This window comes from Nestor notabilis, unplaced genomic scaffold (genome assembly GCF_000696875.1).
Source record: "Nestor notabilis isolate BGI_N333 unplaced genomic scaffold, ASM69687v1 scaffold8223, whole genome shotgun sequence".
Classification (NCBI taxonomy): domain Eukaryota; kingdom Metazoa; phylum Chordata; class Aves; order Psittaciformes; family Psittacidae; genus Nestor; species Nestor notabilis.
Window position 1 is genome coordinate 73,038 of NW_009920559.1, and position 20,967 is coordinate 94,004.

Here is a 20,967-nt window from a genome sequence, read left to right on the forward strand (position 1 = left end):
AGAGAGAAAATCAGCTCAGGTCCTGTGCTGGCCTGGTTAAACAGGGAAAACCATCAATTCACCAAAGCACAGCTCTAGTCAATATTTAAAAAAAATAAATAAAAAAATTAAAGTCAAGTTAAGTTACTCTCTTCTAAAAATGCTTCTTCTCCAGTTAAAGATAAATAGCACTGGCATGACCAGGAGAAAGCTAACTCTGCTCTTCAAAGCTCCGCCTGTCCCTAACATCTGCTGTAAAAAGAGGTTTACTTTGGTTCCATACAGCTTTTCCAGTTTCAAAAAGATAAGGTAACACTGTATTCTGGGGAGCTTCATTACTCCAAACTTCATCTAATATGATGCAACAAGAACTGCAGGACACTGACGTACTACTTCAGATCCTCACATCAGTCATTAAACATGTTCTCTTCAGCTGAACCACGCACTTAAATAACCATTTATTTAGCTCTGCTTCCCTCAGCTAACAGCAGACTGTCACATTTCAAATACAATTTTGTTTCTTTGGACTCAGAGGTTTCCACTGTGTGGAAGAAGAAAAAGGAGTTTATCAGAATGAGATTAGTCTTCTAAGAATTTCCACACTGTTCGATCCTTGTGATGGGGTGTTTAATTTGGAGAGCCTTGCTAAACAAAAGTGAAGCACTGCAAAAGACCGGCAACGTAATGTGTAGGAACCCTGACGTTGTACAGAGACACTTTACTACTGTGACTGTGATTGACATGTATTACCTGTGGTATTATTTCATTTATTTATATGTACTTATAAAATACGCACACATACTTTATAGCCCATTTTAAGTCTCCCAGAAACTATTTTCCAGCAAAATAACCTAAAAAAAAATCTCTACCAAAGCATTCTTGTTGGTGCTTCTTTGGTGGACATTTAAAGCATGACCAAATTCGCAGCTCTATCACAAGTGGAGGAAGGAAGCTCTGAATAAGCTGAAAGTAAGATGGGAAATTTAGAACAAGAGTTTGAATATTACACAGCTGAGAAACAGCCTGCTCTGCAAAAATTCATATTGCCCATATAGCTTTGAGAAGAACTTCTTCACCTCCTCTCTTGCGTATCTAGACTGAAGGTAAGTGTGAAGGTAAGTAAGAGAAAAAACAAACATGTGATGCAGCGGATCTCAGTTATAGAGCCTTTCATTTAGCTTCAACTATGCAACCACCTTGGGCCTCCAGTACACTCATGCACCTCACACTGGGGCGGACAGGGCAGAGAGACCTGCACAGCAAGTCCTTGCAAACACCTTCCAAGCGCACTTCCAAATCAACTTCTGCTTTTAGATAAGATCTGTGGGGGGGGTGGTGGTGGTGGTGGTGGTGCTGGTGGTGTTAGTAACTCCACACCTTTTGTCCTTTTGTCCAGCTGGACATAGCGGCTGCACGACTAATGACTAAACCAGACCACTCACTGCAGGCACTGCCTCTGCCTGCTTCCCCCCAGGTATTGCCCATCCCTCAGGGACAATACTCCTAGAACCACAAGTTACTTAATAGATGATTAGTAACAATTATCTGTGAATCACAAACTCCTCTCAAAGTTTAAAAGGTCCCCTGCCTTTTTAAGCTTCTCTTAAAAACCCCTCTCAAATTCACTGCATCCCTACAGATGAAACAATAGAATGGTTTGGGTTGGAAGGGACCTTCTTAAAGATCACCGAGTTCCAATCCCCCTTTTCCTAGACCAGGTTGCTAAAGGCCCATCCAACCTAGCCTTGAACACTGGCACTTCTGTGAGTTTGTATCTGAACCAGAGGGACATGCAGGTTATTACCTGGAGCTTTTTAGCTAAATCTGTTCAGCAGTTTGAGCTCTACAGCCATAAAAACAAACCATTGTTTGCCATATGTTATACTAAAAAATTTTACATGCATGTAAAATCCGCAATGAGTAAATGTAACTTATTCTGCCTTAAAGATTTTAGTGAGAATAAACATGTTTGAAAGAAACTTGTAAAATATGAGCTCCCACCTTCCTCCTATGAGCACGCAAGAAGGATTTTCAAAGGCTGTGGAGTGTCTGCTGTAGGAAGTGGCCAGCCCCTCGTGCTCCTCAGAGGTGACTCTCTGCATGTTCCCCCAGCAGGATTGCCTGCACCTCGCTTCTGTAACGTGTTTCAGTCACAGTATGCAGTGCTAACATGGCTGAAATAGGCTCTGGCAGCTGTAACCTCTTCTACAAACACTCTCAGACTCCAAAGGTTATCAATGTCCACAGGTGTTTCCTTTGTTATTTTTTATTTAATTGAAAGCAAAGAAACTAGATGTAATTAATCACTGCAGCTAACAGATTATGTGGAGTCTGCTCCCTTGAGGTCTTCCTCAGGAGCTAGAGTGACTTGGGAGCCTAAATCCCATTTTTAGTAAGTCTTCATGAAACTGAGGCTGATAAGGATGCAACAGCTGAAAACACAGTACAGGTGCTCTGAAGCCCCAGCATCTAGTGCCAGAGGAGTCATCCAGCTCACTCTTGTGGCCTGAGCTGCAGGGAACATCAAACATATGAACATGTGTTTTCTTACCCCCAAAATGTACCCTTCGTCTGCTGTTCATTTTTATATTTGGGGTAAGCGAGGTGTTGTGAATTAACGTTAGTTAGCTGAACTACTTTAGCTGTGTTGTTTTAGCTTGTGTTTTAGCTGTGTTTTAGCTTGTGACAGGGTGGGTTTGCTTAGTATGAGTAGTCTCTTAGCATGGGAAGCTGAAGTTGCTGGAGCCTTAGGCCTCTAGCAGCTAACTACCACCTAGACAAAGCTGACCTTAATTTACAACCTGTGCTTAGTTATGCAAATGAAGGCCTTGAGACCAATGCAAACTGGAAGATAAGGGAGTTGCATCCCTTAACAAGGAACAACATCTGGAGGGATAAGAAATTTACAGTCCCAAGGAAAGAACCCAATGATGAATGAGGAAACCCCTGACCAAAATTCACCACTGGATCAAGAGGCATGTGTGAAGTTCATGAACAGTGCTGTTTAAACAGCTCATGTGGACTGATCAGAGACCGGCGATGAACTAAAACTGCTACATGCAGCAGGACAGGTAGTCAGAACCCACTACCAAGACTAACAACTCCATTGTGTCCATCTAGAAAATTCACTTACCCCAACGTTTTGAAAAAGCGAGTGATTCCCAGTTTGACAAACTCATGCCCAGGTCTCACCACAAACCATCCTGGACAACTGCAAGTCTGGGAACTCAGCACCTTTAAAAGCCATGCTTTACATGAGTAAATCACCCAAAGATAAAAGGTTTTAAATAAATAAATGACATTTTAAGAATGTATACTTTTGACCATCCTTTGAATCCAAATATGAGAATAGAAAAAGCATTTTAACATCTAAGAGAAACCATGCCCTTTTTTTTTTTTTTTAGGTCACTAGGCACACAAGGCAGGAATGACAGATGATTTTTTTTATAGGAATGCTGTAAGCTTTTATATGGAATGGAGGAAATTTTTTTGTGTTTGGATCAGAGGGTTTTCCCTATTTTTCAACTCAACTTTGAGGTGTGATTTTGAATGAGGGACCTCAGATGGTAAGTATAAAAGCGGCATGCAAGTTAGAAACAGGACCGGCTGTTGGGAGTCAGAAGGAAGGCAGGGCTGGCAGGAAGTCTCCACTTCTAATCCTGGTACAGCTCCTGCCTTGCCGGGAGGCCACTTCCTCCTGCTCAATCACTTCTTGAACATCTTTAAAGCGGTTTTGCTTACTGCTCTCTGTTATTTTAGAACATTAGTGCCTGTACAGCACTGAATCGTAAAATGCTATACTAAGCATTATTATTTTTATTGTCAGCACAGTTGCTATCCTGCACAGATTGAAGCAGACTTGATAATTTTTGAAGTTACATCACCATTTGAGTAGTTCTTTTTTTTCCCCAAAAAATAAATTGCCATCTTCCTGTGCATGCATGAAGTTCAGTTAAAAGCAGAAAGCATCTTCTCTTCTACATTATATAGCACACTAATAAGATGTGCTGCAGTACATCAGTACGTAACAGTGCACACACATGGACGAGGGAAAGTATATGGGAAACCGTTCGTATCAAATGTAGCTGGCAAAGCAGCTACTCTCAGAGTGATTAAGTTTTGGATGCCATGCATTTCAACTGATGATGTACCTGAAAATACTCAGTAGGAAACGGTCCTTCACTTTCAACAGAAGATCATCAGTTCAACTATTCTCAGGCCTAACTTCAATCCAATTCCCGCAGAAAACAAAGTATTCTTGGGAGGAGAAGGGAAAATAGAAATGACCGCTGAGACTCATCTGAACCACAGACTTTCGGAATTCATGTTCACAAGACTACAGATATGCATACATATTTTATATATACTATATGTATATATATACACTTACACAAAATAAATGCTTCATCACCACTGTTTTGCAATCTGGAGTTTGTCAAAACCTATCTAGTGCATCACTATTCAAATGAATAGTGATTAAGTTTCAGAGCCGCAGAGATGGATGGTTGCCAACCCTCCCCCTTCTTTAGAGCATAAAATGATGCATCTGCTTTATACCTGCTGTAAACAAGCCACGTTTGAAGCACTGAATCCTCAAACCAAGCCTCCCTACCTCCAGCAGCACTCTGCTGTTGGGAGCCTACGTGTATTTTGGGGGGCACAGAGGGAAGGAGACGTGGGCAGAAGGAGCAGCTGAAGTATAATAAGCATTATAAAAAAGAGACGTCTCAGTTTAAATTGCAGAGCTAACAGCAGCGATAAGACTATTGCTTTTACAAGTGAACAACAGACATGCCTTCACTAAACTAGTTTTAGTGCCATCCTTCAGTGGACAAAAGTGGCATTTCTGGGCTTTCAGCCATGCATGAGCTACAGCAGATTGGGACAGGTCCAACACTGAGCCCATACAATGCATTAATGTGGAAAATGTTATGTTCCCTTTCCCAGAAAACAAATTCTGGATTCAGTTTTCAGAACCTGTTACTGCTATTACTACGTGAAAATGCCAGCAGTCTCACCCAGTTAGTCTACTCACTAACTTCACAGAGGTAACTCAACTTGACCAGCTGTGGAGCTCTTCTCATCTTCCTCACCACTAGTTTAATTTCTATGCTAAAATTAGAGAACAGAGGCAGAAGGGGAAAAACAAATAATAAAGCCACAGAAAATGCTGATGCTTAAAGGGCATGACCACAAATTCCTTATGAGCAACACAGAAGCCACAGGCATCTTTGGTTCCTGCTTGTGATGTGCTCAACAGTTTCTGCTACTGTGCGTCTCTGCTGACTTGCCTGTGTCCTGTTCCCTTCTCTTCCCTTCTCCAACATGATGCCCCAGTTCCCTGGAGGGTGCCTCAATCCCTTGCCCTTGGCGAAAGGCCACAGCTTCAACGTCTGTGCCACCATGAAGTGGGATATTCACCCATAGGACGTTAATTTTCAACTTGATTCATGCAACCTGTATTAAACAGCAAGTGGATAAAAGGAGTCACTTCTGTTCACCAAAAAGAGACTGGTTTCCACTATGTAAAATGACAGTGAGGGGGGAATTAAATGAGGGGGAAATTAAAAAAAAAAAGAAGGGGCTATATTGCTCTCCATGCCCACTGGGGCAGAAGTAATGGATGTAAAATGGATGTAAAAATCAGTGAGGAAGGGTTTAGCTGCAATTGGAAAAAAATCTAGCAGTAAAAATATTTAAGCCCTGGAAGCGACTGATGACATTCTGAACGATGACCTGTCAATACGTATAGACTGTTAAGAACAGATGAGACAAACAGTTAACAGAAGTGGTGCACACAACTGATCTTGCTGGCGTAAGTGAAGAACTACATGACCTGTGGAGAACCTTCTACCTGTATTTTTGCTGTTCAAATGCTATAAATCAAAATATGCCAATATCTATCATATCTTCTAAACACATCTCAACAGTATTTAGGCTACCAGTATAATAAGTGAGCAATTATTTGGCATAGATGATACGGGAAATCTGGCAATACACCAGAAAAAAACATGCAGTCATGCATCTCCTAAAAGACAGAGTTTGGGAAAGTATTCAGCACATTTTTTAAACAGAACACTGTATGAGTTAAGGTTGTTAAAACCTGCTCAAATATTTTCCATTAAAACTGCAGCAATTCTCTCTATCAACAATACAAGGCCCTGAGGTAATGACATTACATCCAGTTTTTCCATTAAGAAAATCTCTAACCTAAAATAAGAATTTACTCTATGTACGTACATACACAGATGTTTCAAGGAAATAAATAAATCCTTACCAATCACAGTGTAGCTTTCTGTAATGTCTTTTATAAATCCCACAAGTTTTTCTATGCATGTTGGGTACTGCAGATGATGGTCAGACCTTGTTTTCATTGAAATCAATTAGGCAGGATGCATGGTAGCAGAGACAATCTGCTTCAGCGGAGCTACACTAATTGCAAGAGCAGCCCACTGCATGTGCAGCTCGGCACTGCTCAATCCACCTCCAGTTCTTGTCCTCTAGAGGCAGCTGCCCCACTGAGAAATGACCAAAGATTTCCGACCACCTAGAAAGGGCCCAGCTTTGCATGCAGGGAGGAACCAAGGTACCCCAAAACCCCGTAAAACATGATTTCCGTAACAGGTACTCACTGTGCAGAACTGTCAGAATGGGGTTCCCATACTGCCACGAAAGGTCTGGGGATAACTACGCACATTTTGGGCTCCAGTATAGTGCAAACAGAAAACTACTCATTAAACTTAGTAATGTAGTGACAAAATTGGTTTAGGAACAGAGGAAATCAGCTGTCTGCTTGTAATGGTTGTTCTCCTGGCTTTTTGTTGTCTGCCTTTCAATTGGCTTGAGGGTTTTTGGTTTGGTTGGGTTGGTTTGTCAGTTTTTAGTTTTTTCCCTGTTCTGTTTGTTATTGCTCTTTAAACCAGAAAGAGAAGCTTATTCAAGGTCTAGTGTTTTCTTTAGGTGGTACTGTTTACAGAAATTGGTAACAATTTGTCTGTCACTGCTTATATAAAGGAAATAATATGCATGTTGTTTGTGGTCTCACCACAGGCATTACTCAGCAGATTTTAATTATCCTGTTGGTGATTTAGTGTTGTACAGAAACATATCCCAGCATGTATACACATCTGCCAGTGCTTATGAAAGTTTGTTACTGTTGGATGGATCACAGAAATGAAGATACCTGCTACCAAGCAGATTTGAACTTCAGACTCTTGTTCACTGCTCCCCCCCAAACAAAAACAGGGTATAATCAGATATAATTGGATAAAAATGCTGATAACTTCACAAAAATAGTAGCAAAAAAGAATACAATTGGGTTCACGTATTTAATTAGCCAGATTTGCTTTCTCCCAGCTACTTCTTTCCCTCTATGAGCTTGCACTGGTCTCAGGAGCCTTTCTTCCCAATGCAGTAGGTCAGGCAGAGGTTACCTGGATTTTTTCCAGGCACACAAATGCATTCAGTGCATAATATGAAAACAGGCGCTTTTAACTATGTAATTCCTTAATTCAGTACAATAGAATTTATCCCAAACATTATTCATGAAGTACATTATAGAAGCATGAAGAGACAGAGTCATTTCAGAGTATTCGGAAGTGTATCTTTTGGAGAAGAAGAAAAAATATTCCTCACTGGAACTGAAGGGAAGGTTTCAGTAGTCCAACCGTGAAAAATGTGAAGTATTTGAAAGAAGGTGAGGTCTGGAGACTCGCTGGTGATTTTCTCACAGAAGGAACAGCACGGGGAGAACAAGTGGGAGGAAGAGAATACGCAGCAATAGGTGGGAGGCTGTATCACAGAGTGAGTCAACAGGAGATTTTACAAAGCAGGAGGGCAATCTAGGCCAGATGCTTTGTAAGTTCCCATGGCATCAAGGGATACACGTAGCTCAGACAAGGTTTAATTTAAAAAAGTAGGTAAGGAAGGCAAAAACACAGAGTGGTTGAAAATTTGCTCAATGTAGGGATGTACAGATGGATGGGTTCTTTTGAAATCTGACTAAAGATTTTATCTTCCGTATTTCTTGTTTCTGATATAAGCTGATAGCAGGTAAAAAAGCCATACTTTTGGGATCCCAGGCAAATAATGATAGAGCCAGAAGTACTTTAAAAGACACAGATGGCACTGAAGGACTGTGATGAATCTGAGCTCCTTTACGAGGGCTGTATTTTACCACAAACATACAATAAAAACTCCCTGGGAGCCAGGGTCTCCTCCACGTCAGGGGGATTTCATGGGTGAAAAGAGGACAGCATTAACTGCTGTGGAGGCTCAGTTGCAACCACCATGCTGAGGGGCAACAGTTCTGCTGAGACCTCAATTCTTGTCCCACAGAAGGAAGCCTCAGCCATGCTGGGCCACACTGGCAAGTACTGACCGACCCCTCATGGTTTCCTTTACAGCAACTACATTTTTCTCTGGTTTGTAAATCCAACTCCCTACTGCAGATATGCTGCCTTTCAAATTCCTCTGCCATAATAATGACAGGCAAACTCAATTAATACTGTGAACAGTTTGGATGTCTGCACAACAGGTTGCCAGGAAAAAAAAAATCCCAAGAAAAAAGAAAAAAAACCCCAAAGATAACTAAGAACATTTGCTGCATAATGAAATTCAAAGCTTCTATCTGTAGGATCAATACAAGCCCTGTTTATTAATGTTACACATTATGTCTTAAGATGTGAAAGCTAGGTTTTGCACTGTTTTAATGTTAATGATTTATTATAAGCATAGCATATTCCAATTTATTTGGTAAGACCCGTATTATACATTCAATGTAGTCTCTCCAAGCTTTTTTATCAGATCAAAACGTAATGACAAAATTGCTGCATTCCCCTGCACATATTTACTTCAGAGATTAGCAAGAGATTGTAATGCATCTTCCTCTGTAATACTTTGAATTTCTGTCAACGTAATCAGAAAACATACACCACAAAATACAAATAAGTGTAACCACAAGCCTTTTAATGTGACATGTTTTAAAGGGCTTTCAACATCAATTAGATCTTTAATATTGCTGTTGTTATTCCTGTGATCTAAAAGTACTCTAGCTGGGTACTAGAAGTAGAAACACTAGTTTAGAAAGGTTAAATATCAGCAAGACATTTCTTAGGATATTAGAGATGAGGGCACAAGTATGTCACACAAAGACATGCTTACCCTCTGATTACGTATATTTGTATATATGGATAAAATTTAATATTTAATAGCTATTCTGCACTTACTATGAGAATTACACATCTGTATTCTTGGTGCCAAGGGCCCAGTGAACCCTGTAAAAGCAACCACCATTATGTAAAATGTAAAATAAACTAAACAACACTGAGAACCAAGAGATAGCATAAGCATGCCCCATATTAATAGCTCTGCTATCAAAAATTTAGAGAGAAGAGGGAAGAGAGAAGGCAAGTCACTTCATCCAAGAGGACATTAATGAAACTGAGGTCCATGACTTCAGGATACAGTTCTCAAGAGTTAACAAGTGCTGAAAAAGCAGCCAAAACATTCTTTCTGAACCATCAGCACAGACTTATCAGTAAGTGGCATCAAACCTTTTTTCACAGGCACTTTTCATGAGAAGGAAAGATCAAAATAGGCCCAGCACATCCTTTTCATTTTTTCTCTCCTCACCCAGCCAGGTGAGGAATCTTCTCACACCAAGCCATCAAACACACAGTGCTTCCTGCTCCATGCTGCCACATGTGGCACTGTGTGCGTGTACGGGAAACTCCTAAACGCCTTTTTTTTTAAACCTTCCTTCACTGCCTGCTTCAGCTTCATGGGAGGAACTGATCGGACATTCACAGTGAAAACAGAAGAGATGATCCAAGTTAAGGAGAAAAGCAGACAGCAGGGAGCTCAAGTTTGGGAGCACAGAATAGGATGAACAACGCAGCAGCCTCTAATGCAATATGCCAATGTTGATGCTGCAGAGAACAGCTGTTTCCATAGAACACAGCCGGGGTGTCCAGCCACATGTGGGCTTCTGGTATGCTCCTGGAGAGAAGGAAGCATAACTCTCAGACACCTAGAATTTAGTACAATGTATAATTAAAGAAAAGAAACACTCTGCTACTCTATTCTGGCAATGTTATCCTATACTTCTTCCCTCAGTTCTCCAAGGAGGCTATTTTGAAGACGTGATTATCCAACAAACCATTTCACATACACAGCCACTAACAGTGAATGTTTTATCCCAAATTGAGAACAAAGTTGTTTCTAAACGTTGGTTCTATACGAAGTGTAAACATACATTTGCTTAGGAATTTTAAATAGTTTTAGCAAAATGTCTCGTTTCATCTTTCCTCTACGGATGGAAGAGCAAAGTACTCTGGGATGCACTTTTCCTGCTACAACCACTAATAGCAGAAGTTCCTACTTCATGCACAGCTTCCTTGTGGTCCACTGAAGATGCTACTACCACTGTTCTGATCACTGGGTACCAAGTACAGATGGCCCAAGGCCACTTGTCAGATACAGTATCAGATCACCTGCAGGAATTCCTGTGGCAGAATTTAAAATACAGACCAGTGCAAAATCACAAAACTCCTTATGTAGTGAGCTTGACAAGCGTACTTGGAGAACAAAACCTACTTCTTATTGCTGGCTCAAGAAATCTGTGAACTAGTCATTCAGTGTGTGTTAAAAATACATTGAACACAACAGCTTAACTCCTAGAAGCTTCCAAAAAGCATCCCTTCAGGTATGGAACCAGGCTTTCCACAGGGAACAGAAGCCACGCTGCAGGTCATGTGCAGCACATGTCCAATGCAACACACTGCCATCAAGTGCTGCTCCAGTAAAAAAGCCAAAGGATATTTTATTTGGAAAGACAAGAAACTTATCAAAAATTGTAGTTGCTTCATGCAGACCTTGTATATATAACAACACTTATGTTCCACCATTTTCCCAAAATGATCAGGGAGTAAAAAGGGAAGACTCAGAACTTATATTAAAGCATGCAGATTACTAAAACCACAAGAAGATGCAGTTCTGCTTCAAATAAAAATAACCAGTTAGAAAAACCTAATTTACATACATATCCTAATCTAGACATTGATATTTCAAAGTGATGAAGTGTGCCATCCTTTGACAATTCTCCCCTTGTCACAAAAACTGAAGCAGTAATAGGCAAAGCAGGTATTTGATGAATATAAACCATCATATAGCAGAGATCAGAAAAATCTTACAGAAATTAATAAAAGGCACCTTAAAAATAGCCTTTCATCTATACAAACCAATTATACACTTTACATACCACACAAAAGTATAGGGTTAGCTGATTTTCATTGTAGTGTAGTTGTCTTAGGGATACAAACAAAACACTGAAAAACTCTTGTATATATAACGCAAGCATATTACCATAAATGGAGAAGAGTCACACTTTCTACCTCCCCTTTTTTAAATGTGTAAAATTAAAGTTTTCATGGAGATGATACTTAAAGAGTTAAGATGGAAATGTCTAAAATATTTTACAAACAACAATCAATGATGCAACTTCTCTCAGAAAGGCAGGCTTCATGTCTTTGCTGACATCAACGATGCAACATTGAATACCACTGCATCAACTAGAATATTTCCATTTTATAGCATCTAAATAAATTAGCTACGATGTATGTAATCTATGTAACCATACACACAGTAGCCCATGCCTGCACATTTCAGATACTCAAGTTATAAACCATGTACCCATTGACTTTTTTCTTTTCTCAGCACAGATGGCATTTCAAGAGGAATTTTTTTTGTGCCACAGCTAACACAAACCACAAAGAAATTACTCTTATTGAATATTGCCTGCTGTTGAAGAGTGTTTTGAAATTACACTCCATTTTTTAAGGGAACTGAAGAGCTGAGAACAAGCCATGCATTCACATCAATGGCTAACAGATAAAACAGCAATGCTGACTGAATGCAGCTCTTCAAGAACCAGCGCCTAATGGTCGCTGCAGATTAAGGACACATTTTTCCTCCCTGCCACATTAGAGGAATTCATTGAAATTTGCCTGGAAATGAGATCACTGTCCATTGGCAACTTCCACCACACAGATAAAATTATTTAGCCTTTTGTCTTGGCTATCAGTGGAAGATTTTAAAGAGGAACATCTTCTACAGATGAAGACAAATACTTCTCAGCAGTGCTTTGAATATGAGATTTCCTACAGAAATTATAAACTTATTTCTATGTACATACATACATATGTTTGTGCATACGTATGTATAGATGCACAAGCAAAATCTTCTTTTGAAATTAATAATCACGTAAAATAATACAGACTGCAACGTCAGGCAGGAGGACAACCACCACAATTAATTACACAATCAAAGTTTTATGCTTTGTTTTCACTGGAATTTCATTTCCTGGAAATGCCATTGCAAGTCCACAGTTAAAAAACTGGACAAAAACAGTGGCCAAAATCCAGACAACTGAAGTCACCAGCTGGCGCTAGAAGTTCACTCTCCTAATATTAATCACAGAATCAACTAGGTTGGAAAAGACCTTTAAGATCATCAAATCCAACCGTTACCCCAGGACTGCCAACCTGTCACTAAGAGTCTCATCTGCATGGTTTGTAAACACTTCCAGGGATGGTGATTCCACTTCCCTGAGCAGCCGGTTCCAGCGCTTGACAAGCCTTTTGGTGAAGAAATTTTTCCTAATATCCAGTCTAAACCTGCCCTGATGCAGCTTGAGGCCATTACCTCTTGTTTTATCACTTGTTACTCGGAGATCAGCCACCTCCATCAGAACACATCAGAAGACAAAAGTCCACTGAAAAATAAAGATACATTCTGCACACTTTCAGAGTGAATTTTTCTACAGCTGGGTATGTTACACTTTTTCCACTAAATGATCCTACCCAACATACCACTGTGGCTCTCTGGCAATGGGGACTTCTGAATGCTAATGCCTGAGTCTGTACCACCCAGCCATGAAATCCAATCTTATTTATAGCAGGCTCAGCCATCCCCATGGTCAGGACGCTTTGAATGGGACAATCCTACTGACTGTGTCATCTGTTCCCCAGAACTCTTGAGACTTGATCCATCTTACCACTTGAAAACTAAGTTTCCAACAGTTCGCAAGCTGTCATGAACGCTGTCATCTGTCTCAGCACCATGAGACAGCTATCATGGTAACAACCACTATGCACACCCATGCAAGTAATCTGGAAGATGGCATTCCAGTTAAATGAACAAAGTGACTTTTGGAGTTCTAGTTTGGTTCTGTGGTAGGTACCTGCAAAATTTTTAATCTGCAATTTAATCTACATTTTTCAAAGAAGCTTTTGCTACAGCACTTTTGCATCCTGCAGGCAGATCAAAGGCATCTCAAGCTTAATGCAGACATACGGCCCTTCTAGATCACAAAGAAAATTTAGTATTAGAAAACAGCATCAAGAAATATATAGTTTTTTACTTCAAAATGTGCTAACAGACAGATTCTCTCACTGCTCTTTGGGGAAGTCTCTTTTTCCCATGAACAGTCAGATCCTAGAAGGCACCACACCTTTTTGCAGCAGGCCATGATGAGCAACATGAAACATAATCAAGCTTTAATGACTGCTTGGATGAAATCCAATCAAGCTGCACACATATTTAGCTAAAGTTTAGCAAAACAAAGCAGCAATTTACTACTTCAATAATTAGGTGGTGTGGGTATTTGGAGAAGCTGCTTTTAAACGCATAATATTGCCAACTACCAACATTTTTACAGAAGCCCTGAAATACGGGAATGACTCTGGGAGTCATTCTCATTACATGAAAAACATCTGTTTCAAAGTTTCTAACTGTCTTGGATGAACAGAAAAATAAATTTAAGAAACAGGAGCACTCAACCTATAGGACGGCGAAAAAATTTGGAGAAAACCTCACACCTCAATTAAGTGCTTTTGGGCTAGAAGGAAAGATGGAGAGCTCAGAAGCTTGAAGAGCTACAGTCATTAAATGTGAAGCACAGCCTCATTTCTCAGCATTTCGTTTTCATCCAGTTCAACTGAAAAGCCTCAGCAGCAAACGAATAGTTGATACCCTCTGAAGCTGCCCCCTGCCAAAATTCTGAGAGAGACAGGAAAGGAGCTCTCCCAAGGAGAACTGAGGAGCCTTCTAAAACAGATGGAGAAGAATAACAGAATATGATCTCCGAATAAACACCACCTCTGGATAAACAGAAATGCACAATCTGATCATCAGGTTCTTCCCTCTGCAAGCAGATAGGGAAGTCCAAGTGAGGGTATCACAGTTAAGCAGATACTGCTTCTGATCTTGGAGTCAGGCTCCTGGAGAGTTATGCTTATGAAAATATGCAAATGTTTCCACTGAAATGCACGGTGCGTAACCACTCATGCCCAGCAGGCCCTGCAGATCAACAAACCACTCTAATCAGAAGGCTGCCCAGACCTGCGTTCCTGGAGAGACCAGGCAAGAAAATCATTTAGGGCTGAAAATGCAGCACTGCCTAAACTGTTTCTTTATAATGATGGTCAGAAAACATGGCTGCAATTAATTTTGCCCCAGTTTTCTGTAGCTATTCTAGAAGGACCTAAAAAGGCAATGGGGGAGAGAATTCCTAGAGATGTTTCATTTACTTTATTTCAATTATTTCACATATTCTTTCATTAAATTATAAAGTAATTAACAGATAAAGTATAGGTAAATGAATAAAAATTAATTTCACCATAATAAGCAACTTCTTATATATGTGAAACAAGCAGAAGATAGCAATATCTAACATATTACCACCATGGTAAATGTCACTGCTTAATAGCAGTGAACCAGAAGAGCACAGGAACTAGAAGGTTTTATTGCACAATAGCTCCTTTCACCTTATAGGAAGTGCTTAAACAGCTCAGGTTTAGCTTTGGCTTGTCTTTTAAGAACAAAAACAATGTAGAAAATGTTAGGCAGTTGGAAAGTTTGTATTTCTTTTTCAGAGGAAATTTTTTCAGAGGAGACAGGGCACAGGAGGATTGGGGAAAAGGAAAATGATGTGGCAAGGGGACAACAAAAAATTCACAATATTTTGAGGTCATTTAGCAAAAACTTAGTAAAAGCACAACTATTCAAATACTTCCACCCATCAGAGGGGTAGGAGCGATGCCTGCCTACCTCCTTCTTTAATTCTCATAACCTTTCGGATGTTTCCAGTCCCAGAAAGGACACCACATTGGACACTAATGCATAAAAGTTTTGAAGAGTTTCCAGCTACCAGTGGTTGAAACACTTCTGTCTAAAAGGACCTTTAACCCCATCACCATTTCTTGACAATTATTCTCACATTTTACTCAAAAAAAAAAAAAAAAAAATAAAAGGAGATTTCATCCCTTGCTCTCCATCTCCCACCCTTCCACCCTCATCCTCCAAGAGGCAGAAGCCATTCCCCGCATGCCTGGCCTGCACTGGGTCCCTACATCATGTCTCACACCCTCACACTCACCACATCAGCAGCCCAGGCTTTTCCCCATTTTCTTACTGACCTGCTTTGGGAGTAAGCGTGCATTATGGTAAGTAACTGATGAAAATACAAATGAGCAAATAGCTCTGTGAACTCCACGCCACTGCCTCCTGGGAACGACATCTTTGGTTACATCTGACCTCTACAGATGTAGCTGCCCAGAACACTGGTAGACCTGTGCTTGCTTCTGCCCACAAGACCAGGCAATTAGTCCCTCAGCGACACCACTCTCTTTTTCGAAAATGACCTTTCACTACTCAGACCCCAGGGATCTGGGCTGTGTTTGATTGCTCATGTTTGAACTGGAGGTCAATCAAAAGCGTATTCTCCTCTGCTGTACAGATAACATCTCAACTCTCAGAGAGGATTGCAGTTTATAGTTGAGTGGTCAGATCCCCTTCTCCAACACAGCAGTCCCTCATGCACCAAAACTACCAACAGATTTCAACTTTAAAAGGCAAGTAAGGAATTTAAATTTCATTATTATATTAAATAATTCATCTACTCAAGCTGAACAGTTTCATTTATGCTTATCTGAGTCTCAGAAGTAGGAAAACTATTGAACTCATACAAATTTTGTTCAAAATGCCGAAATGAAGAAATCTGAAAAGAGAAAGACGTAATGCTGTTAACCTCTCGTTTCATTTTTGCATTCCAAAACATAAAAATCAGTTAAAAAAAAAAAAGTGACAGTCCCTTATTTTACTCTAAAAGACACTTCCAGTACAGCACACAATGCAGAGAGAAAGGTCTGCAATATTTATCAAGCTTAAATAGAAAATGAAAACAATGAACTTTAAAAAGCAATTTAATTTCAATGTTAAAATTCTCCTGCATGCCATAAAATATTCATTTCAGGTCTGTCACATTTAGCCTGACACTATTACTTTAAAGATGCCCTATGAAGCACTCTGAATACATCAGGACTTTGACAGTTAAGATATCTCCTTTGCACACCAGAGCCCCCTGTTCAGATCCTTGCTCCAAATGCAACAACAGAAGAACCTGAACACACACCACACTCCAGGCAAGCGTGCAGCTGTTGGGCTATTACTGAGTATGGACCTACCCCTTCTCTCCAGGTATCACTGAAAAACAAAATTTTAAAGTGTCCATGTTCCTGTTAGCATCCTGTTCTCCTGCATGCACAACATGAGAGGGCCACCAGCCTGTCCCTGCTCTACAGTTCCACCTACTGTAATTTCAGCACACCTGAACCAATCACCCAAAACACCAGGTACTTGGTTAAGGTATTTTCACATTTCTAAAATTTCAGAAAGCAATAATGAAAGCTTGTGGCTGAATGCCTCAGAAGCATCATTTATTATGTTGGCGTTTTCTGAACTGTTAAGTTATTTTGGATACAGTGTCTCACAAAGATTTTCATTCTAATTCATTGAGATCCTTAAAAACAGATAAGGTATGATGGGCTTTGTCCCATTTTGTGGTCAGTGAAGTATATTCATCCATGCTACCAGGTCTTTTGCAGCCAGTTTTTCAGAGCTCTTATGCAGATACTCATAAGCCCTTCCTAATAAGGATTCTGCAGTATGATAACCTTCTGTCTCAAAATCAGATATTATCCTGGGTTTAGTAGAATACTGCAGGATTTAATGTTACCCTTTACGTCGGCATCTGAAGTGGGTAACCTCAGCTCCACTAAGGATTTCAAACAACATAAATAACAAGCTTCATTTCCATAGCATTTTTCTACTTCAAAATAATAGCTGAGAGTATTTTTGTAAAAAGGGTGAATGCAGCAATAAGAAACTAAAGGTCATATTAAAGCCCTTATTTCTTCCATGCTTTCGTAAACATCATCTAATTAATTCAAGATGACCTTCCACAACTGGATATGACAAATCCGAGAAGGCGGATGGATGTTCTCATCAGAGCAGAGGACAGCCAATCCAACAAGTCCTGCCAAGAGGCTAAAGCAGAAGGAATTCATCTCTGGGGAACACACATCTCCATCAGCACAGTCCTAGACGGAAGACTAGAAGAGGCTTCTAAGGAGGCAGGAGAACATAAGATGTGTTGAACTCTCACTGCTCAGAGAATGTGACTTGAAGATCAAACTGTGAAGAGGAAGAGAGACTGAGTATTCCCCTCATTACAACTACAAATATTTAGGAAGATTGCCAAGCACAGGTTTTGGTGTTCTTCCTGTCCACTGTGGACGAATGGCCCAATAACTCACCTCAGATTAAAAGTGAAACTTAAACTTGTCTGCAAAACTGTGGCAAGAGTGACAGAGATGTTTATCATGCTATTCAATCTAGACTCCAGGTTTGTTTTCTACTTCATTCTCTAATTCTGCTAACGCAGCAGCTCAACCTTTATGTCTGAAAATATGCAACACCATAATATGTTCTTTTTTCTGTTCCAAACAAAATATGGAAACAAAGAACAATTTTAGAAGACAACTTTACATGTGAAATTAAGTTATTTCCTACCATCTTAGGCATCCTGTGCTCACAACTGGTGCCACAATTAGTCTTAAAAGGCATTAAAGATGTTTATTCATCCTATTTTCCACCTTGTTTGGGAAAAAATATCCATCCCTCCAAGGAAGGATGATCTTGAAGTTACAGGTAAGGGGAGATCAACCACTTCTTCAAGTGGATTATCTACATGAAGCAACACAAAAAGGCACTTAAATCCCATACTTCAGCCACCTGAATTGTAAAATGGAAATGCTAACACATGGTTTGAGCAGGAAGTTGGATTAGGTGTCTTCCCGAGGTCCCTGCTAACCTGAATTTTCTGATGTTCCTACTTGCTTAGAGACACGTAAGTATGAATGTGAAAGGCACTCAGCCATTACAGGGTTAATTACTGGTGAAAATCTCAAGGGCATATCCTAACATTTTCAAGTTTTTAATGCATAGCTTTTTAATAAATGTAGATGGCGGGGGCGGAGGGGCGGGTATCATGTCAAAATGTTCATGAACTTTGTGGTTTTCACAAGTGTCATCTATGAGAGCAAGAGGAAAATGACAGTCATCCTGTTCCGGGTGATGTGGACGAACCTGCTGGTTTATGCTGGGTTTTAGATAGCAAGCAAACCAAAAAACAACAAAGCATTCAGTTTTATTATGTATTTTTTAAGTGGCAATATAAACTCAGAAGGTGTTTTATTGAATACTATGTGCAAGTGAATTTACCAGACAGGTTAAGGAAAAAAAAATAATCTTTGCAGATAGACTGATGTCCACACCAAACCATGAACAACAAAAAGAAACAGCACGTTATCTTGCAACATAGAATACCCAATTTGTTGTCATTTTTCCCACCGTGAATAGAAGTGAGTCTGTTTAGCATTACTGGTTATGGTTTTCTTTATACCATGTTCAGCATTTCCTAAAGGAGTCATTCCTTTTCTCTCTCAAAGCAGTGAAGTCCTTGCCCAAAGTGCAAGATTCTGAAGATTATCAAGATTACGACCCACCTCTGTACCTATCTCAGGATATAACGGAACTTAAGATACTACATTCCCACTATGAAGTGTAAGTCACACCCATGAGTATAAAGTGGTTGCAGATGTGATAGTAAAAAATAATAATGAAAAAAATGGTATCAGGAAAGATTATTCTGTGTCTAATTTTGAAGAGTACTTCTTGGGTTGAAGCTGGGTTAACAATCTCTTCCTGTTAAGACATGTCCTCTTCTCAGAGTACCTCAGCTGCAGCACATTCTAAAGGAAAAAACATTGCAAAAGCAATACAAAGTCCTACACTGCAGATGGTCTCAGTTTCTGCTACTACTGCTTTCAGTTTTCTAGCAGATCATTCAAACAGTGAAGTTGTGATTGACTTTGGACTGCTTGGACACAAACAGTAAGTCCTATCAGTTCACATTACTGCTTACAAAACTTACCTCTAACATCCCATTAAACATAAAACATAAAAAAGGCAAGAAGAAAAAAAAGATTAAACAAAACAGAAAACAACCCCAACTCTCCTTACCTTGCTGGAGGCACATCAATACTTGAAGAAACAACCTTGCGCTTCTGTTCCAGAAGACAAACAGAACGAGTGTTTTCCTTCTCATACTCATGAGCTCTGTTTGGTTTTTTGGTCTCTGCTGTTTTTAAATCTTCCTCCTTTGTGGTGAACAGGAGAAACTGTTGGTCTGGCAGTTTTTGACTGACGTCACATTTTACATCCTCCTGTTGAAATGCAGGGAAGGTCATTTCACGCTTGATGCTGGCTGCCTGTAAAATTGAAAGCAATTATTAAATTTTCCTCTAATTCTCCCAAAATGTAGGGGGGGGGGGGACACAACCCAATACCCACAGGCATTTACTTCTAATTAGTTCTTTGAATCAGAGAATACCATTTCTTTGCCCTTCATAGATTCTAAAACTGCCATTAATTTCTCAACAGTGTTGAAAACTACCCAGAAAAATCAGCAATTGTTTTCCATTTGATAAAGCAATCAGTTACCTCTTAACATTAAATCAAACAGGTATTTGAATTGGAATACCAAAACCCACAGAATATATACATTAAATGCATACACATCTGTGCTGCATAACTACACAAAAGAAATGCTAGCTGCCCTCCTCCTAAAATTCCAGGAAAAAAGTCAGAATCCAGATAAAAGGCAATAAAGAAAGTAAAGAGCTTCTGCCAGTCACTTACTGGATTCTTTAGCAACTGTATTCGTAACTGAGGGTTTCTCCAGGAGCAGAAAAATTATTCACTATGATCCAACTCAGGTGCCAGAAGGTAAAGGGGAAGAAGTGATGCCAGCAGGATCTCTGTGAGGAGCCCATCCAGCAATGAGAAGCACAGACACACATATAGGAGCAGTGTCAGGTTGCCTCTTTGACTGCCAGATCTTCTGGTCTGCTGCCTCCCATAAGTGAAGACTTCCAAAGCAAATAGGCATCTTAACAAATACACTACCTCTCTGAAATACAATGCATTGCTGTTTAAAAAGCAAAATATTGCAAGGTTGCAGTGAAGAGCATGGAAAACCAACAGAAGCAAGCCACTCCATCTTCCCAGCAAGCAAAACAAAGCCCAGGACCTAGATTTTCCTCTGGAATGCCATTCCCTGGCCAGCTATGCTTCCTGTTTCACAGGGCAGACCTATCTTGCAGACTGTCCTGAGCCTCCCATCCTGCTGTACATCAGCCACACTCCTCCAGACCCTCAGCCTGCTAGCATCCTCATGTCCCTGCCTACCAGAAACATCTGCTAACAGAGTTTTTTCTAGATATCTGTGCTTTTAAGATCAGGAGCTTTAACTGCCAACTTGCTGTAAGCCCAAGAGATGTACCAGGGAGGCAACCCAAACAGCCACACAAAATACAGCCCAACAAAATAGACGCTTGTCCCATCATGAGCAGAGGTACTTCCATGACACATGCACCACCTTGGAGAAGTCCAGACACCTTCTAGGACTTGCAGACTGGATCTGCCTGTAAATTATCGCTGATCTTTACAGTGGAGAGATCGAGGACATGTTGCCCTCAGAAAGCACCACCACCAATAAGCTGAAATTCCCTGTGTAAACTCTTTCCC

General features: G+C 40.1%; 1 protein-coding gene across 1 annotated transcript in view; it reads right to left on the minus strand.

Moving 5' to 3' along the window:
• The window catches only part of ZNF704 (zinc finger protein 704), a 65,582-nt gene extending 45,954 nt beyond the window's left edge, over window positions 1-19,628 (minus strand). The window contains exon 1 of the mRNA XM_010010720.1: window positions 19,402-19,628. Within this exon, the coding sequence (XP_010009022.1) occupies window positions 19,402-19,628 (227 nt within the window). The remainder of the gene's footprint in view (window positions 1-19,401) is intronic.
• Window positions 19,629-20,967: the final 1,339 nt, after the last annotated feature.